The sequence below is a fragment of the Buteo buteo genome, chromosome Z (assembly GCF_964188355.1).
Source record: "Buteo buteo chromosome Z, bButBut1.hap1.1, whole genome shotgun sequence".
Taxonomy (NCBI): Eukaryota; Metazoa; Chordata; class Aves; order Accipitriformes; family Accipitridae; genus Buteo; species Buteo buteo.
This window is the reverse complement of record NC_134204.1, coordinates 2,937,346-2,956,569: the sequence shown is the minus strand read 5'-3', so window position 1 is coordinate 2,956,569 and position 19,224 is coordinate 2,937,346. Positions and strand designations below refer to the sequence as shown.

The 19,224-nt window shown below is 42.3% G+C and overlaps 1 protein-coding gene across 1 annotated transcript; it reads right to left on the bottom strand.

Moving 5' to 3' along the window:
- Window positions 1-1,403: 1,403 nt before the first annotated feature.
- Window positions 1,404-19,191, bottom strand: CFAP53 (cilia and flagella associated protein 53). Its single transcript, XM_075021258.1, has 8 exons — window positions 19,050-19,191; window positions 18,214-18,443; window positions 16,013-16,186; window positions 9,068-9,371; window positions 5,395-5,613; window positions 4,087-4,303; window positions 3,474-3,576; window positions 1,404-1,978 (listed from the first exon to the last, which is right to left on the bottom strand). Exons 1-8 carry the CDS (start codon window positions 19,104-19,106, stop codon window positions 1,738-1,740), a joined length of 1,545 nt encoding a protein of 514 aa, XP_074877359.1. The 5' UTR covers window positions 19,107-19,191; the 3' UTR covers window positions 1,404-1,737.
- Window positions 19,192-19,224: the final 33 nt, after the last annotated feature.

Sequence of the window (19,224 nt, the reverse complement as noted above, 5' to 3'; positions counted from 1 at the left end):
AAAGTGATTGAAGGAACAAGACGTGAAGAGGCTCCGCACCGCTCTGTCTAGTCACCTGTCTGGATGGTGTGAAGTTGTCCCCCCTGCCATCTCAGGAAGCTGCGCTCGGAGCAGTTTTGTCTGTAAGCAAAGATAAAACCCTCAGCAGGGCAACATCTTAGGGCCAGGTTCTTCCGCCATTTACAGCCATAATTTAGCTGGGTTGCTCTGCTAAGAGCACTGGTACTGTTTCAGATTAATACATCTCTACCTGACCTTTTGCAAACAGCTGTACAGCTTTCTCCACAGACAAAAAGCATTTGTCAGCTTGGTATCTGCTTCAAACCAAGATGAGGCGACTGTGTGGGCAGTTTATTCCTGATTCATTCCAAGAGGCCTGGGAGCTGGGGCTCCTGGGCTCTGATCCCAGCCATTTATCAGCTTCTCTGTGCAACCATTCATGCTCCCACACAACAAAAACACAAGAATCCTGGTACTTGCCAAGAGGGAGCCAAACACTGAAAAGCATAGGTAGGGAGGAGAAAGAACGTAGAGGAAGTGCTTAGTGAGGGGTGGAAGATGGAGAAAAGGATGGAAAAGCAGGGGCTGGAGGAAAGATGGTAGAAGCTGAAAAGCTGAACAAGGAGAGAGAAACACCTGCAGATAAGCAGCAGCAAAGACTCAAGTAGAAAAATGTGAGAAAGAAGATAAAACATTTCCGAATGCCACAAAGCATATGGGCAAGAAAGGATATGAGGTTGTGAATGGATTCTTCACTTCCCTCCTCTGAAAAGGACCCGGGAAAAACTAATGAAATCTATACCAGTGAGCTGGTCAAGGGCAATGCCATGGGGAGAATCTGGATTGCTCCCACCTGTCCTCCTTGTGTCACCCACTGCTCCTCCTGCATAAAGGGCAATCTGGTCATTAACCGGGGGGGGGGGGACGACGACACACACGGACTGAGACAGCAGCAAGGTGTCCCTTTGCCCACTGCCAACACCCCCGCAAGACCTTCCTGTTGACATCTGGCCATTTTTTTTATTGCTCTGTCTTAAAAATACTGTTGGTGCTCCACCCCCCATTCTGTATGTTCAGACTATGGCATTGGTGGCAAGCCAAGGCAGTCCAAAGAGGCAGAGTTGCCATCAAAATGATAAATAATAACCCTTTTTGCAAGAAAAGGATGACTTCAGTCCTGCACAATTAAATCTGTCCGAGCAGAGATCTTGCAGACTAACTTTGGGACTCTGATATTCCACAGATCATTCAACAGCTATCAGAATGTATGCAAAGCCATATCAGCTTTTTACTGTCCATCCCATAGTAAGATAGATTCAGTTTTATATTTAACGAAGAAAATGAAGATGAGTCACCAAGTACTTTTTGTCTAAATACAATAAAAGATTTTGCAAATATTCGCAGTTTGAAAGGCATTTTAATAGAAGTTTGCTGAAACTCTTCTACAAATTTTCTCTATGCGGATTTTAAAGAATGCCTACAAGTCATTCGTGTCATAATAATACATCATTATACTGCAGAGAACATACAGTATTCTTGTATTAAAATGTCACTTTGATTTGGATCAGTCATTTTGTCAAAAAATCCATAGGTAAAAATAACCTTTAAAATACTATGTTTCTTGTATTTTCCAGTTAAATATTTTGAGCATCACAGTGGAGAGGGGCCTGCTAACTCAAGTCAGTTATAAACACCCTAAGAAAATGTTTTTAAAGGCAACCGAGTAAGTTAAAAATATCATAGTAAGTGATCTTCTTGAGAGTTAGACATTAGTTTTCTTCTCAAAGGGTGGGTCTTTGCTAGTTTCTCAAAAGGCCTTGATAGGATGTCCTGTACCCTTTCTTGGTAAGCTCTCTCTGCTGCTAGACCCGATTCATATTCTCGCTGCTTCTCTTCTTCCTCAGCTTCACACGCCTGTTGTCGATAGGCAATCTGAGCCCCGAGTTGCTCTTGGTATTCTTTTGCTTCCTTTAGTTTTCTGGAAATGACATATGAATAGCTTATTTATGATGTGTAGGTAAAAAAATAAACAACTTTTTTATTATTATTATTTAATCCCTTAGCATTCAACCTTAGACTAAAGAATCATTAAAAACTCCTTTTAGGTGTTAAGAATAACTACCACTATTAACCAAATGCTACATGTTAACCTTACTTACTTTGGAGAATTAATTGCATTCTGTTATATCTTATAAAGCAGATGGCAAAAATCAGTGCTTAACAAAAAAAAAAAAAAAAAAGAGCAAGGACAACTCCTTGTAATCAGCATGCCTTCCCTGTCCCTCACAGTGGTGGTGAGAGGATAAAGAATGAATGTGTCAGGTCTCAGTCCCTTCCCACCTCAGGCTCATTGCCGCAGCAGCCTTACACCCCATCTCCACTCCCTCATTCTGAAGATAACAGTTACTGCCAACGGGGAAGGCAGAGTGCAGGCTCCTGCTGCAGCCTTGTACTGATATTCTAGGAAATGGCTGTCAGAAGAAATCATTCTTCCATTCTACCTTGAGACTCATACATTCCTTTCATCAGCCTTTGGAGCCGCAGTGGAAGTCTACCTACGTGTTCAGGCACTTCTGGAGCAGGAGTCACACAGACACTTAAAATGCCAACAGTCTAGTCAAGACTTGTGCGCTAAATGCAACACAGTTGAACCACAAACACTTACTGACAGCACTGAATGCCTTCTTCGCTAAGCGAAGCATATCCAAAATGAAGCCCAGCGCATTTCCTTCAGAACGGTGAGATTTCTACCATAGCCAGGAGATTGTTACCACTAAAGCCATCAGAGAACACAAGAGATAGTGGCTGTGGAAGGAGCTACTCAGTTACCTCCCACAGACAAGTGTGGAGAAAGGGCAGGAGTACAAAAGGGAAATCGAGTGAGTGAAATAAGGCCCTTTGCTCTAGGCTTTGCATGACACCCAGAGGAACATTTCAGCTACTGCGTATAACTATATTCTCACCCTGAGGAACCGTAAGGTAAGGAGAACCCCGTGCAGCTGGGTTATGTGCAGTGGTCTGGTATTTTGGTGGCTGACTATATGATTGTTTAAGGGATGCGTGTGGGTGGAGTTCAGCAATAAGCCTGAACACACTAGTTCTCCTAGGTAAGTAACGAACTAACCTTTCATTAACCCTCCTCCCCAAACCTCTGCCACTCCTAATAGCACCTCAGAGTATGAGGGGGTGTATTTAATAAACATGATGGATGTAAGTCACATGATGGTCCAAAAAGACCAAAACAAGGATATGTAATGAAACACCATTATTTGTATGATGAGATCAGAATTAGTGATTTAATACCAATTGCAATATAACAGGGCTGCTATTGAGCAGTTTGGAGCAGAGACTCTCTGAACAGAAGAAAGCCCACCCAGTGCTCTTAGAGTTATCTGAAAATGAGAATTAGCCTATTCACAAGTTTAAAAGATTGATCTGCAATGAAATGAACGGATGGCATAAAATAAAAATACCTTGCATATTTTTCTTCTTCTCTATGCTCGAGTTCTGTGATTGCTTCAGCTAATAACTTCCTCTCTTGAGCAAGTTCTTCCTGCTCCTTTGCATTTCTCTGCACTAAAAAAAAAAAAAAAAAAAACACAAAACCCCCCAACTTTTAGAAGATAACAGCACTGCTAATCTTGAAGGGACAGTGAGACTGTATTCAAGCCAAGTAGCCTAGATAGCAAGCCTGAATTTTGTTGCTTCTGAAGAGGCACACAAACAATGGCAAGTGTATTCTCAGCTTATTTGTTTTTCATCCACTCAGAACAGATTTCACATTCAGAGCTTCATCATAATAACAACAAAATTAATAATAATGATTGCTTTCTCATACAATCCTTACTTTACTAGGCTTTGCTCTGGTGATAGCAATGGGAAATTAGTGTAAGGAATGCCTCTAGGAGTAAAGTTTCAGAAGCAGATTCAGAGACAGTAGCATTGTTGTCCACTCAACCATACAGCCTGCGCATGCTGGGCCAGATGGTCTTCCCAAAAGCAGCGTGTTGTACTCCCTCTGCCTTTGCCAAGACTTGCATTCATGCGGTAGGTTTGGTGCACAGACAGCGAGCTGTTACTACTTACACTTCTCCTCAATCTGCAGTTGTCTTGTATTCAGGACATCTTTCAGTAGCTGCTTTCTGGCCTCCTTTTCCAATCGCATTTGCTCAGCCTTCTTGGCCCAAACCTTCGCCATCTCTTCATCAAGAAGCTTGTCCACTTCTTTTTCTCGCTGTTTCTCCTCCTCCAGCTGTTGTGCGAGGTGTGCCAAGTAAGTCTGTTGCTCCTTGAACAGCTCTTGCTGCAAACACACAGACATTTGCAGATCTGAGTAAATGAGTTCAAAAAAGCCTTTCAAATCATGAAGAGAAGTACTGGTTTGCGGCCAGCACGGGAACTGGGAGCCTAGAGCTCCATTCCAAACCCTGCCATGGGAAAGAGCTGTGCAGACTCTTCTTCCTGGTCAGTCGATGGTACCTGGACAACAGCATAAGAGCAGAACAAATACAGAGTGATCCCTTCCCCCATAGCAGCTCAGCTGCCTACAACGCAGACATTTTACAAACTTTCCACAGCTGACCAGGCTACTTCACCATCACCTGCATTAGAAGCCTTGGGATCCAATAAATATAATAATAATAATAAGTATCACCTCCTCTAATTTTGTGCCAAGGTCTAACAGTGAGTTTGTACAACTTACCTAACATACACGAGCTTCTAAATATCTTGAGCAGAGTAATGAATGCAGCTCCCTGCTCTGTCTTAAAGTTACCTTGAGACCCGTTTTCACCCTGAAGTTGGACAATCTACTTGTTTTAAATTTAGGAAGTGACAGACAGATCCATCATTTCATGGCATCTCCAAGATATTTAACATGAGGTTTTGCATCTATATATCCAGCTATTAAAGATTTAAAACTGTTTCTTAGTATTAATAAATTAGAATAAGTTAAATATTTACTTTCTTCTGCAGTTACAAATATTTAATAAATCAGGTCCACAAAACAAAAAATGTTTTTCTAACCTCCATTACATCCATGCAGTATAAGGATGAAAAAGTTCAGGTGATTTATACACAATGAAATCAGCAGGGAGGGACAAGATTCCAGGATTTCCTGAGAGCCCCCTTCTTTTTTCTAGCCTGGTAGCCCTGCTCATTACAAAGCATGCTTTAAAGTACTTGCTGTGGTTTTAACAGCTAATGGGCTTCTTCAGAGCAGTAGAGCGCTGGCAGGAGGAGAGGCAACAGGCTATGCAACAAAAGAATCAACTTGTTCAGAGAAAAGGGCTTGTGTCTGATCTCATTTATACTGTGCGGTTCACTAAGGGCCACAAAATTAGTCTAGATAAGGTATTGCCCCACAACTTCACAATGAACACCTCTAGTCCTTACTTTTCTTTTTGTTTTCTCCTCGATGTCCTCCTGGGGTTCCTGAAGAGATTTTTCTAAGATCTTCATCTCTAGGGCAAGTTCACCTTGTTTTTCTTCATTAAGACGATTCTTCTTGTCCTGTGCTGCACTGAGCAACATATCCCTGTATTCCTTCTGTTTCTGTAGTTTCTTCATCTGAATTTGTTCATCTTCTAGCTTAAGCAGTTGCTGCTGTTCTTCCTACAATGGCAAAAATCGCCAGCTTGTAAAATCATTGCATAACTTCAGACTAAGTGATAGCTAGAATTAGTTTAATTGAAACATTGAAGAGCAAAGATAAATATTTAAAGCCTTTCTTGCTGACATTAGAGAATTAGTGTCATCCATTAGACCTGTTAAAGCATGAACATTTTAGCATATTGTTCATTAGAATTCAGGATTTTTCTCTTTAATTATCACATGCACTTCAATACCAAAACACTGAAATGCCTGATGTTCTCTAAGTATTTCAAGCGGAGAGACAGTCGTCTCTTTAGAGAAGTCAATACCATTGCAGCACATGTGATCTATATCCAAATCTTCACACAGAGCCCATAACCACTAGCCACGAACACAGCCATGTGTTCCACCTGTTTCTGCATATATTATCTGTCCTGTGTCTGTGCTGACATTCGGAGCACCGCATCTCTAGCGGACATAAGGTTGCACAAAGTAAGTAATTGTATCCTTGGGCAGTAACTGCATCCGATGGGCAGTTACTGACTTCCCATGACTTCAAACCATTCCGCTTTATATTGGAAAGAACAGGAAAATGGACAGTAAAGTCGAGTTCTTAAGAAAGAAACAAAGAAAAATAGCAAACATATATTCAAGACCAAACAGGTATATGTACATTCAAGATTATTTAGGCAAAAGAAAGAAAAAATCCCAAAGCAGCATCAATAAAGTAACTTAGCATAATTCCTGAACATCCTGCATTTGAATAAGTTTACAAGCAGTCATAGTCATAAAACAGTATGTGGCCATCATCAGCTTATGTACAGGTCTTAGAAACAATGCCTCAGCTGTCTTGAAGGTACAGGTTTTTGTTAACATGTTTTTAAATTAAATGCCTCTTTTGTAATGTCAATAAATATTCAAATATGCATCAGCAGGTTTGCCATAAACAACGTGTTTAATTTTCCCTATACGGAAGTACAAGCTGCACTTCCTAAGGAATGTAACTTGTCATGCTGGACATAAAGCACCCACTGAGTGTTTCAGTGTTTCAAAGCCAAAACTGACTTTGCTATCTGCCCCAATGGTCAAATTCACTTTCAGAAGCTGGTAAAAGAGCTTTGAAACTCAGTACATATTATTTGAACCACAGAATAAGTAATCAAAAAAAACTTTGGGCAGCAAAGACGGAAAGAAAGCAGAAATAGTTAGCAGTCTACTGGGCAAGTTGGCACGTGCCTTAGGCTGAATTCTGACGTCAGTTAAGTTGTATGAGAGTAGCCAAGGATGGGATCCATGGTGCTTACTCTGTGAAAGTTTACACGATGGGATAACACAACATTGCAAATGTACACAGAAATTGTTACCAACCATCCATCTGCAAGCCAGGACCAAAGTGCTATGGCAGAAACTAGTCTAGCGCTTGCGATACTACAGCCAGAATAACATGATTTCAGTCACTTTCTCAAGAAATTACAATTCTTTAACGGAGAGAAAAGACAAGAGAGGGAGGAAGGCAGCTAATTAGGTAATGTAGCTAATGCAAAAATTGCTGTCTCTGTTTTGTCATCCAGCCCGAGCTATCTTGATGCACACGTATGGTCTATCATGGCAAAGGTGCAAGTTTTGCTTCCCTAAATAATCTATTTCCATTGCAACAACCAGAAGAAACCATTATACACAGAGACACTTAGCTGTCCATAGCATGTCCTTCACCCAGATGAAACCCCTGATCATTAGAGGCTACCAACTCTGTACTGAAAAACTTGTAACGATGCCATCTGTCACAGCCCTCTTTGCTAAAAAAGGATTACATCCCATTTTCAATAAAGAAACCCTCCTTTATGGACCCTTTGAAGAAAGCTTTTTTTCCAGAGACTAAACCACTTTACCAGAAATTTATCTCCTTGACAGAGCCCAAGGCAGCTGTCTTCAGGGGAAGCTACAAAGTCTTCTATTCTAATATCATTTTTCCGAAAAGGCCAGTTAAGTAGAAGTGTTCTCTGCCTGGGAGGTTTGGCAGTGCCTTAAAAGTTCTTACAAGAAAATAATTTTATTCCACATGTCTTTAAATAAGTGAAACATTACAGTCTAGCTAGGAATAAGGACTCCACTGTTTTACAGCCAGGATTTTCAGAGCTTTAGATTCATTATTGTAACTATTTTTAAAAAGTAGTGGAGTATATATCTTGCCAACATCAGCTTCCACTGCCTAACAGAGTACCCTGAGGGATCATTCAATTGCTACATGTAAATAGCTGCAAAATGAAGACTGAGTCTGAACTAAGCAGTCTCCCGTAACACAACAAAGTCAACACAGAACACTGTGAACTACCAAGCCCCACTAAAGCCAGCACAACTACAGCAAGTCTACCCTTGGGAGAGACAAGGAAAAAAGAGGGTAGTGGCCAAACAGTTGGGCCAAGGTAGCCAAACGCTTCTCACAATGTGACACCCAACAGCACTAATAGGTGAGAGAGCTTAGGCATTGCTTGCTAATTTGTTAAAAAAATATATATATTTAAAAAATGGATGTAGACTACTTCAGTCAGCTGGGGCATAAGCAGCTGGGATTTTCCGAATAAATCCATCTCCTCACGTACGTATCAGGGTCCTGAGTGCACCAACAGGCTCTGCCACCTCTCTGCAGGGGCTTGGCTGCCTGTGCTCGCAGCCAGCCCTGATGCAAGCCTTGAATCAGAGCTGGGAAAGAGCGGTGCAAGAAGGGACTGAGAGGAGTCGCTTGGGAGCTGCAGTTAGGCTCAGTCTCTCACCCTTGGTGCCTACGTGAGCTACGCTACAGGTACACCTTTGCCTGAGGTCAATCCTGATCCAGACCTGCTGACTTGACTTCCTGGCTTCACCTTGGACTTCACCACGACAGACCTGCTGAGCAGTTTGGACTGTTAGATGACCTCATTAACATCAGCTGACCTGCTCTGCTCCGTTCCTTCGGGTACTGTGGGACTCTTGTCAGGGAGGACGGCGTACTTGCCTGCCCTGCTGTCACCCTTGGCTCCTAGCTCACCTTCCCTTCTGGGAGCAGCGCACTCCTGCTGCTTCGTCCCAGTGCACTTACCATGATGATTAAACATATGTATTGTGGTCTGAGATCTGGTGTTACGGATTACAGCTGGGACACAAGACTCTCTAGCTATCCCACAGGAAACTGGAAATCAGAAAATTGCAAAGATGTCTGGCAAAAGCTTAAAAATATTTCCATTTCCCACAAAGGCTCCGAGAGGCTTTGAATGCCAAAATCCTTTACAATGCTGTTTCAAAAGATGTATTTCCCTCTGTAAACAGGAATGCATTTGCCACAGCTCTGGAAAAGAGGCTTAGCGTAATAGGACAGTCTCAGATACTAATGGAATCAGTAAAGATATAAATAAGGTATGGATTATTCTAAATGTCTAGTAAGCCTATCATTAGGAGGGCCTTATACAGAACCCTGAACTGAGAATGATATGGAAGTTACCAGCAGTCGAGCCTCTTCCTCCTTCAGCCGCTTTGCCTCCTCTTTGTGAGCACTGAGCACTGCGACCTGGGCACTGAGCACATTCAGGATTTCCCGATTCTGTTCTGCTGATTTCTGCATCTCTACTGCCTCTCGCTTTTCCTTAGCCAACCTATCCTCTTCCCAAAGCTCTGCAAACATCTGCTCCTCCTCTTTCTGTTGCTTTTTCAATTCCTCCTTCAAAGCTAGCTGGGCCAGCCGATCTTCACACAATTCCTTCTGATGCTTCTTCATCCACTGTATACGAAGCTCCTCACATTGTTCTCTGAAAGGCAACATAAAAGTTTTTTAAAAAAAAAGTCTCAAAATAACAAGCAAGTCTAGAGATGTGTGATGGATGGAGGCTCCCAGCTCATAACTACTCAAAGGACCACAGCTCAGGACGTGGAATTCTACACCTGGTCTGACACTGACTCCTTGTGAGGCCTATGGAATCATAGAAAGCCTGATTTGATAGAGATTTTGACATTAATGAGTTGAAGAGCAGGTCCTATATTTGCATTTGTAAAAAAAACCCCACAAACAAACCTCTATACACATGCACAATATATACATGTTATTTATCCAATGTGTATTTTATATAAAATGTATATATGTAGTTGGAACATGCATTGTGTGGGGTTTGTATATATATACACACTCTTTTTTAACATATAGAGCACATGCACACTATGCTTGTTCAAACGTATGGGTTGCTCTTAATTCAAATGAGGACTTAGAACAGGTTTATTAGTCACTTGAAAGCTCATTCATATTCAGAAAATACTTTGTGAGGTTACACAGTTGAACAGGAACCACTAAAAATCTATTCATTTTTTTAATGAAGTTTTGTGGGATAATTCAGAAAAGTTGCAATAAAAGTCTGGAGAAGCTATAAAGTCAAACAAGTAACTCAGCTTCCAACTTTCATTTACTCACTGCAACCGAGTTGCATATAAACAGGTATTTGTCTTCAGTTCATGAAGACTCAACTACTTGCAGATTCTGCTTTTATTTTTGCAAAGCACTATTGAGATCAACATATGCTACCAAACAATATTTAATTTGAACAATATACAAGCATTTTAATTCTGTTCTATAACCAGGTTATAGATTTTCATAAAATCAAAATGTGAAACTAGCAGACAATGGTGAAGATGTACAAGTGTTAAGGATCTATAAGCTCTAAGGATCTCTGATAGACACACATGAATGCAATGCTGTGAAGTAAAAAGATCTCTCACAATTTCATGCTGAATGAAACCATCTTCTACAGATTATTGCAGTGCTATTTAGGAATTCATAGCAGACATCGTAAGATATGATTGACTCAGTCTTGAACCACTGCATGACAGCAGTAGTTACCTGTACAATGTGAAATACTATTGCTTTATACAATCCTGTATGAGCTGACAATCCTGTGTAGCAAAAATATTAAATATTCATCAAGCAACTATCTCATAGTACTATCATTCTCAACATCAGGAGAGTTACTTAATTTTCATAACTACAGCAATGAAACAAAATCTGAATGAATTCCATTGCCTAAGATGTTTTTTTTTTTTTTTTTTTTACTTAAAAGCAAAATTAAGTTTGCCAGCACTAAAGATAGATATTTGGTGGTTAGCTTTTTCATAATCTGTGGCTCTGCTAAGGATCTGTCTCTGCAAAGTCTTCACTTTTCTAAATGATTCCTAAGTTAAATATAGCTGCTGTCTCCATCTAAACCCACATCTATATTCCCTGACCTGGGTTTCGGGTATAGAATTAATAGGAGTGTTATTGTCTGTCTGGGGCCATGGGTTCCCACCTCCACGGAGGCTACACAAACGATGCAAATTTGACCTCTCCCCAAGGCCAACTGCTACATCCACTGACAATGAGGCAAACAGGGAAAGAGTTTTGCAACACGGGATGTGACTGGTGCTCTATAACTCGTTTCTGCCCTAAAACTAGCAAGATTATGCTCTAGAATAATGGCTTCTTTACTTGACACTGCTCCTTCATCACCTCCCGCTCACCTCCTGCTAACAAGCACAGAATGAGCACAGCTCCTGGTATCATTAGTATGTGGCTGAGGCAGCTACCAGCGCGTAATAATTATGTGTTGGCTTACAGATCTTCCAAAGCTTTATCAATAAAACTCCATGCTAAGCCAGTCTAATAAAAATTACTTAGGGTTTATAAACCACAAAGAGCATTTACCCAAACAGCCTTCCTCTTGTTCAGAACCGGCTGAACAAGCTGCTGACAGACAGAAAAAGCAACTGTGCCAAAAGCCAGCCTGACCCTGTTCTCAGTGCCACAGTGAAAGCCATCCAACCACGTCAAACATACGGTGGAGCGGTGCAAAATCAGAGCTGTGACTGTGGAAGGCAAGGATTGCTACACCTCACTCTCCCTTGGTGCTGCAGGAGTGAGATACAGCCAAAGAACACAATGCTTGACCTGTAATTTCATGCAGAAGCGGAGGTCTCACCACATTTTCTTCCCGTTGGCATTCACTGCTTGCTGCCTCACACTTCAACTGTAAGCTTCCAGGGCCAAGGGCATCTGTCTCTTCATCCTCTCCTTGTAAAGCACCTAATGCCATGGAGGCAGTGATGAAAGGTGCTAAGCACTATACACAAACGATAAAAGGGAAAGCAGCACTATGAAAACAAAAATTCTCATTTTATTTGATATTCAGAAGGTATTTCTAACCTCTTAACTGTTCCTGACTGAGAAGAAACAACAGTAATCTGCCAAGTCCCCTTTCATCAACACTAAGTCTCTCTGAGATAAAGACTGCCACACTTAGCACTTTTCTCCCCCAATCCTAGGACGCGCCACATCCTCTAACCAAATGTTGGGTTCTTCCCGGAGAGCTAGGCTTGTATCCTCTAAAGGAGAAATTGTCCCTGGAATGAGGAACCATCCTCAGCTCAGGTCTCCATAAGAGAAAGGTGAGGAAATACAGGAACGAAGGAGCAGATGCCAGTGCAGGCTAGTGAAAAGGGAGGGCTGTTTTGCTTCCTTGTATGAGACGGGAACCTTCCGACCACTCATTCACTGGTTGTCCCAACAACGACAGCTGAGAGCAGCCCAGCGATGTGCATGCCGTGAGCCACAGCGCACTCCGAGAGGTGTCCCTGCCTTCAAACAGGTCAACAAACATACTACGTCATTGCTGGTTTTCTTACATTTTAACACTGGGATCTATCTTCCAACTCCCAGGTAGGAGTTAGTGGTGATTAAAGACTACAGTACTAATTAGTATTCATGAAAAATATATTTCTCAAACGTTCTGAGGGAAATATGCCACTATTAAGATTTGAAATCTTACACCATTAGAAAGAACTGTATTACCTTAACACAATGGGTTCAAAGTTCTCTCAGCAGTGAGGGAATAAAGAATTAGTTATTCTTTTTCATGATTATAAACTAATCTGAATTTAATTGAATTCTCAGAGGGGAAGAGAAGTTAAATAAAAGTTCAGCATGGTTAGAATTTTAATAGAATATAACCCTATAATTGCTTGATTTCATCAAAATAATTCCTTCAAAGCAGCTTTTACAGCAACCTATAAACATCTGCTCCCCCAGATGGCTGTTTTTCTTCCTCACTTTGCTATCCTAAGCCTCTTAACATTAAAATTGTGCCTGTATGTAGCCACTTCCCAAAGACAGAAACTACATGTATTCCCCCCCAGTTATTTATTCATTTTATGGCTGCAGTACAAAGTTGCTGTGATAGCAACACTCTCTGTATGGATGCTTCTGATGTTATCACAAGAAAGGATGCAATGTGTTTTATGTAAATTTTAAGACATTGCAATTTTCTTTAAAGATACCAGTGATGAACATACCCACGGGCTAAAGCTGGCTGAATATCTCTTCATACAAGTGGTAGCCCTTCATGAAAATGAAATCCAGCAGGACTCTGGTGGTCTGAGCACTGTCCCCTCTGTCACCTTGCAACAAAGGACTCTTCCTGGCTATCTATACCCTCAGGCTATAGCTCCAAACCCAGCCCACATGGCAGATAAAAAGAGCTGCCTTTTAGTACTCTGCAATAATGTACTGGAGTGCTGTACACTATAGGTGCTCCTATACCTCAGGTTTGAGAATCTATACCTGCAAAAGAGCAGAGTGCCTTGCTTAAAGTTAAAAGAAATATAAATAAGTCTGTATTAGGTTTCAGAAAGACATTCAAAACAGTTGTAAATTCACAGGCAAAGAGAAAGAGAAAATCATGTGTATATCCCACCTGCTACTGGAAATGACCTCCCGGGGCTCCTCTGGGTGTGCCCTAGACCAACAGTCTCCAAGGTGGGATGTGCAAGACAATCCATTGGGGTGTGGGAAGAAAGTATGTTTTGTACCATTAATAAATAACATTAAAAATAAAAATAGTGTTTATTTCATCTTTACCTCACCCTCTTTTAATTTCTATTTTTGCATATGTTTTATAATATACATAATATACTAGTACAGTAGTAGAAGCATATAATTTATAAATAAATAAACATATTGGGGGTGAGTGCTAACAATTTTTTTTTACTGATAGGGGTGCACAGTCAAAGAGGTTTGGAGACCACTGCCCTAGAGGACAGGTTGTGACACAATTACAGATTCCTGGTTGTGGATCTTCAATAAGCTTTGGTCTCCTGAGCAACAAAGCCTGCTCCCAGATCTCTGCATGGATCAGGACAGTTTAGGAGCAAGAATAACAGCTAACGGTGGGGGGAAAAACAGATTTGGGGCTACTTAAAGATGACAAATACATGCAGATTCAGATATTAGAAGTTACTAATCTAATCAGAATTGATCACCACAGTAGAGAATTCCTTTCTCATTGGAAAAGGACAAGACGACTTTAAAATATTACTGAGAGTATACATGAAGAAATGTATCTGTCTTTCAAAGGAGAGATCAACAGACAAAGTAAACTGTTGCTGGTGTTATTAAAGATTTGATTTTTTATAGGAACCTTAATTTAAGAGTAGAAAGAGACAGAGCTAGAAGAACAGAGAGAGGAACTGACTATGGAAACATATTTCCGTTACATCAGGACAGTCAAAGAGAAAAACTCTCTGCGCTATAGGATGAAGATTCATTTGCAAAGATACTCAAAGATTGCCACTCACAGCAGTGTGAAGAAAGAGGATTTCACTGCCGCCAAATCCTCTGAAAAACTGCAGCCAGCAGAACACCACCAGTAAAGCTCCAGCAACACACTTTTTAATGGGATACTATATGGTATGAATAGTGCCTAGATACGAGAGCAGACTGGGAAAGGTAGAAGGATGATGGGAATGATTCCGTGAGACTGAGTGAGCCATACATCAATAGGGTTGTCCTGGGAAGAAAGAGGACTTCAGACATTAAGACAGGCAACTGCAGCATGAAAGTCCAAGTAGGTATCCCCAGATGATGAGATTCACAGTGGGATTCATTTTGCAATTAAAACACCTGAAATTAGGCATCCAAACAGCAATCTACATGTGAGCTAAATTCCCATTCTAATCAACGGGAACCTAATCAATGCAGTCAGTGGAGGCTAGGGTGCAGTTCAACTGGCAGACCAGTATACGCCTACTTTAGGATGACATTAGGTTCCTTTAACTGTCCTGATCTCAATGAAGATCTACTGAGTAGAACAGGATTTCAGATTCTCGGTGAATATAAAGATACCAACACTTAGACACCTACCTTTAGGTGTCTAAATCGCAAGCTGAATGCCTTCTCCTTGGCATGTAAGACAAGGTACAAGTACAAACTAAAAGGCACTCCAGCAGCGTCTCCTCTAAACAATTTTAAAAGGGAATTTCAACCACTTTGTGTGATGGGTAGAGAACAAACTAGGAATTTTAAATTGCAAGGGCCATATTTTAAAGCTGAGAAGTGCGTACACTGCCTTAACACCTGTCTCAGCCAATAAACCCCACCTTTAGGAAACAAATATTTATCTGTGAAATTAGTTAGAGTTTATGCACAAGTGAAAGCAAGTGTTGATTTTTATCCCCAGCTTCTGCACACTGAGAAACAGGTGTTGTGGATTTCCATAGCACTGTGGGAGACTGGGAAGAGATACTTCAAATTATTACAATTAAATTACATTAATATTATTTTCATCCCTTCCTCAGAAAACCAGATTTCCAAGAATTGAACAAGTCAGTTTTCATGCCAAGGCCTCAGGGCCTGATAAGCACCTGCAAATCTTAATGACTTCAAAAGACACTGCCAAGCTCAGCGTCCAGGAAGATTTGGCACAGAACTTCAGGTTGCATTAAAACCTTAGCTTCAGCTGGTACTCCTGAAAAGTATGCAACAAATAAAAACACTGTCTTTTTGGACAATGTTAACTCTTCAACAACCTTTGATGCATTAGCTTAATAAGCATGATTTAGGCCAAATTAACCTGCTATGAACGCTTTTCACTCCAATTATAGAAAGCTGAAATAGAACTATATGCCAGAACAAGGAACTACAAAAACAGCCAATTTGGCAGGTGAAAGTGCAAGGATGCTCACATAGGACGAGGATTTCAGCAGTGCAGTTGGAAGAATGTTTTCATGGTATCTCAGCACTTAAACAATGGAGACAGGACAGTTCTCTGTACCTGTTGCCTTCATCTCTATTAACGAAATTTTTTCTCACACACTTTGCTGAGCATTACAGCATTGCAAATTTGGACCTCTGGTCTTTAGAGACTGCACCCTTTCATCGACAGTGAGAAAAAGACTATACGCTGCTCCACTGCAGGCAACATAGCTGAGGCCTTTCAACTTCTGGCAAAGCTCATACGTCTCTATCCAAACCACCTTTTTTTTTTTTTAATCGCTTCAATAACATTAATCTTTCCTTCCTCAGTTTATTATTGTCACCTTCTTGTTAAATTGCATCTTCATATTTACTTAGCCTAAATTCTATTTTATAAGATACCTGAACTGCTGCTCTCGTTTTTCAGCCACCAGTTGTTGTCTTTCTTTTTCTCTCTTCTCTCTCAGTAATTTTGCTCGCTCCCTCATTTTCTCTTGCTTCTCCAGTACCGTTTCTTCAAGTGAGTCCATCTCAGCAAAGTACCTACTTTCCTCTGCCTCCAGGAGCTCGCGAAGCCTGTAATGAAAACATTTAAATAAAAGCTAAAACAATCCTTCTGTTGAATGATAAACTTCTAGTTTATTTGTTACAAGCACAAAATGTGTATTGGGCTCCTTTCAACACTTCTTGCAAATGCCAAAGAAGGGAATGTCCAAGGGAATGTGAAATTTTAACTCAGGTTCACTCCTGTTGTGCCATGGAGGGGATCTTACAACACAACAGGAATGGTTCTGCCCTGGCACAGTTTAAGCTCCTTATCTTACAAACTATTAATCCTAGCAGCAAGAAACCTGGGGCTAAGGAATCCAGTAACTCACTAATCCCAGCCCAAATACCACAGTGGCCTCTGGGAATTCACTCTCACTGCTACTGCACAAGCAATAGTGCCACAGACTTATGCTGGCACTGCCGGTGGGAGTTACAGCAGCAAAGCCAAAGCCTGACTAATTCTGGAAACTGAATTCTGGCACTCTCTTCACCACGTACTGAGCCGAGTCTCCTCACAAAGACGGCATGGGGATCTTAAGCAGTTAAATAAGAACAAACCCCATGAGTTCAAAAAAAAATCCTGCACCTGGGGAGGAATAACCCCATGCATTTGTACACACTGTGGGCTGACTGGCTGGAAAGCGGCTCTGCAGAAAGGGACCTGGGGGTCCTGGCAGACAAGCTGAACATAAGCCAGCAATGCACCCTTGTGGCAAAGGCGGCCAACAGCATCTTGGGCTACACGAGGAAGAGCACTGCCAGCATGTCAAGGGAGGTGATCCTTCCTCTCCAGCACTGGAGAGACCTCATCCGGAGTGCTGAGTCCAGTTCTGGGCTCCTCAGCACAAGGAAAATACAGGCTTAGTGGAGCGAGCCCAGTGAAGGGCCAACTAAGATGATTAAGAGACTGGAGCATCTCTCCTAAAAGGAGAATCTCTCCTAATGATCTCTCTCTCCTGAGAGAGCTGGGACTGTTCAGTCCTGGAGGAGGGAAGGTTCAGCAGGATCTTAGGATCTTATCAATGTATATAAATATCCAAAGGGAGAGAATGCAGAAAAGCGAGACGGCTTCTACTCAGTAGTGTCCAGTGACACAACAAGAGGCAATGGGCACAAATTAAAACATGTGGAATTCCACCTGAACACAAGAAAACACTTTTTTTTTTCCCTTACTATAGGGGTGGTCAAATACCATAACAGGTTACCCACAGAGGTGGTGGAGTCTCCATGTGTGGAGATAAGCAAAACCCAAATGGACAGAGTCCTAGGCAACCTGCTCTAGGTGACTGCTTGAGCAACGGGTCAGACTAGATTATCTCAGGAGGCTCCTTCCAACCTCAGTGATTCTGTGCAATTGTTGTACAATTCCGATGAAGACACATCAGACCAGGATACCGAACTGATGACCTTCACAGCTCCAAAGTCACTTAACGCAAAAGAGTAACTGAGAAATTAAACCATACGATTTTTTTCTAAGATCAGTACAGCATAATTCTGTTCTTTACAAGACAGTAATATGCCTCACCTTTATTATTTTTTAAAGACTTCTGAAAAAAAATGTATGTTTTCAACTGCCTGTGCTGCAAAGTATTACTTGTAGACCTAAACATTAACTTGATGAGGTTGCAGCAAAACCCTCAGTTACACCCAACAATTAGAGCTTCTGACACTTTTACCAACGTACTCTTCGTTCTCTTTAAAAATCAAGCCACACAAGTGCTATAATACTGCTTTTATTTCACGCTTGGCAGGCAAGGCTTTAAATGTCACCAAAACTGTACTAGTTACTGTGTTTGAATACGTATCTCTAGTGATTGGCTCAGTACTAGTAACAAGAGCCCAAAGGCTACTGTTTGCTCTGCATTGTTACTTGACCGCCAATTAAGCACACCTATGCTTTCTGCTACGATGAATAACAAATACCACGCCACAATGCACAGTGTAATATACAGAGCTGGCTCAGCTGAGTGTTTTTCCCTGTAATCGTTCCTCTAAGCATACTGTCAAGTGGAAAATAGTAGGGCAGATAGTGGTATTAGCTACTTGTTTGCTACCTCTCTCGTCTCTCATCAGTCCCCGCCAGATACTCCTGCACTGTCGCATCCACCTTTCTCTGCACGACACTGTGCAGCCATTTTTGTTCGTTGCGTTGCTGCCACTCGTAGACGTTGCGATACCGGTTGTACAGCCTTAAGAAATTAGCATTTTCAAGGAGTTCCTTTTCTTTCTGTCTGTGGGCCAAGATAATATTTTCACCTGTTGGTTCTTTAGGAGGCTTGGCTCTCTGTAAGAGAAAGCATGTGTCTGGGTGAAAATATAATCAGTTATTCTGGGGTTTGGGGAGTTTTTTTAGTTGAGCTCATGATCAAATAAGTACATAACACCAAATGATGAGAGTTCAGGGTAATTAGGGGTAAATCCCAACAAGCCTTGCCTCGAAGAACACAACCTCAATACAAGAGCATGATGTAGCTTCAGGTGCCAGCGCTTGCCCGTTGCCCAGGCCACAGCTTAAACCTTACCCTGCAGATCCAAGGGGATGTTTACGGTCTGCTTTACACGCACGGAACAAGCGCCCCGCCGCCTCGTCTCCGGTGCAGCTCCCTGGGCTCCGAGCACCTCCTCACACACAGCCACACCCCCAAAAGGAGCGGCCTCGCCCCGCACCGGTACAGTCGGACCGGCTCCCGCAAGGACCCACAGCAGAGGGCAGCGGATCCTCCCAAGGCCCTCAGCCCGCACAGCACCGGGCTCCCCCGGGAAGCCCACCCTTCCCGGTTCCTCTGAGAGGGCCCTGCCCCAACCGGCACCGGGTTGAGGCGCCCGCCCCAAGGACCCCGCACCACCCGGGAGCGGAGCAGACTCCTCCCGCGCCGGCTCGGTCCCTCACCAGCGCCAAGGAGTGCGGGACAGGCCCGGTCACCTCCCGCCGCCATCGCGCCTCCATGGCCGCCCCGAGGCGCCGCCCGTTGCTATAGCAACGCGCGGCGGCGGAAGTGACCTCATGACGCCGGGGACGCGCGCGGAAATCCTCGCCCGGCGCAAGCGCGGGAGGGAAGGGCGCG

Coding starts and splice junctions, on each gene's coding strand:
- CFAP53 (XM_075021258.1), bottom strand. CDS start 19,106: ATGGAGGCGCGATGGCGGCGGGAGGTGACCGGGCCTGTCCCGCACTCC. Junction 16,187..18,213: donor ACTGATGAGAGACGAGAGAG/GTAGCAAACAAG, acceptor TTTTCATTACAG/GCTTCGCGAGCTCCTGGAGG. Junction 3,577..4,086: donor ACTGCAGATTGAGGAGAAGT/GTAAGTAGTAAC, acceptor TTTTTTTTTTAG/TGCAGAGAAATGCAAAGGAG.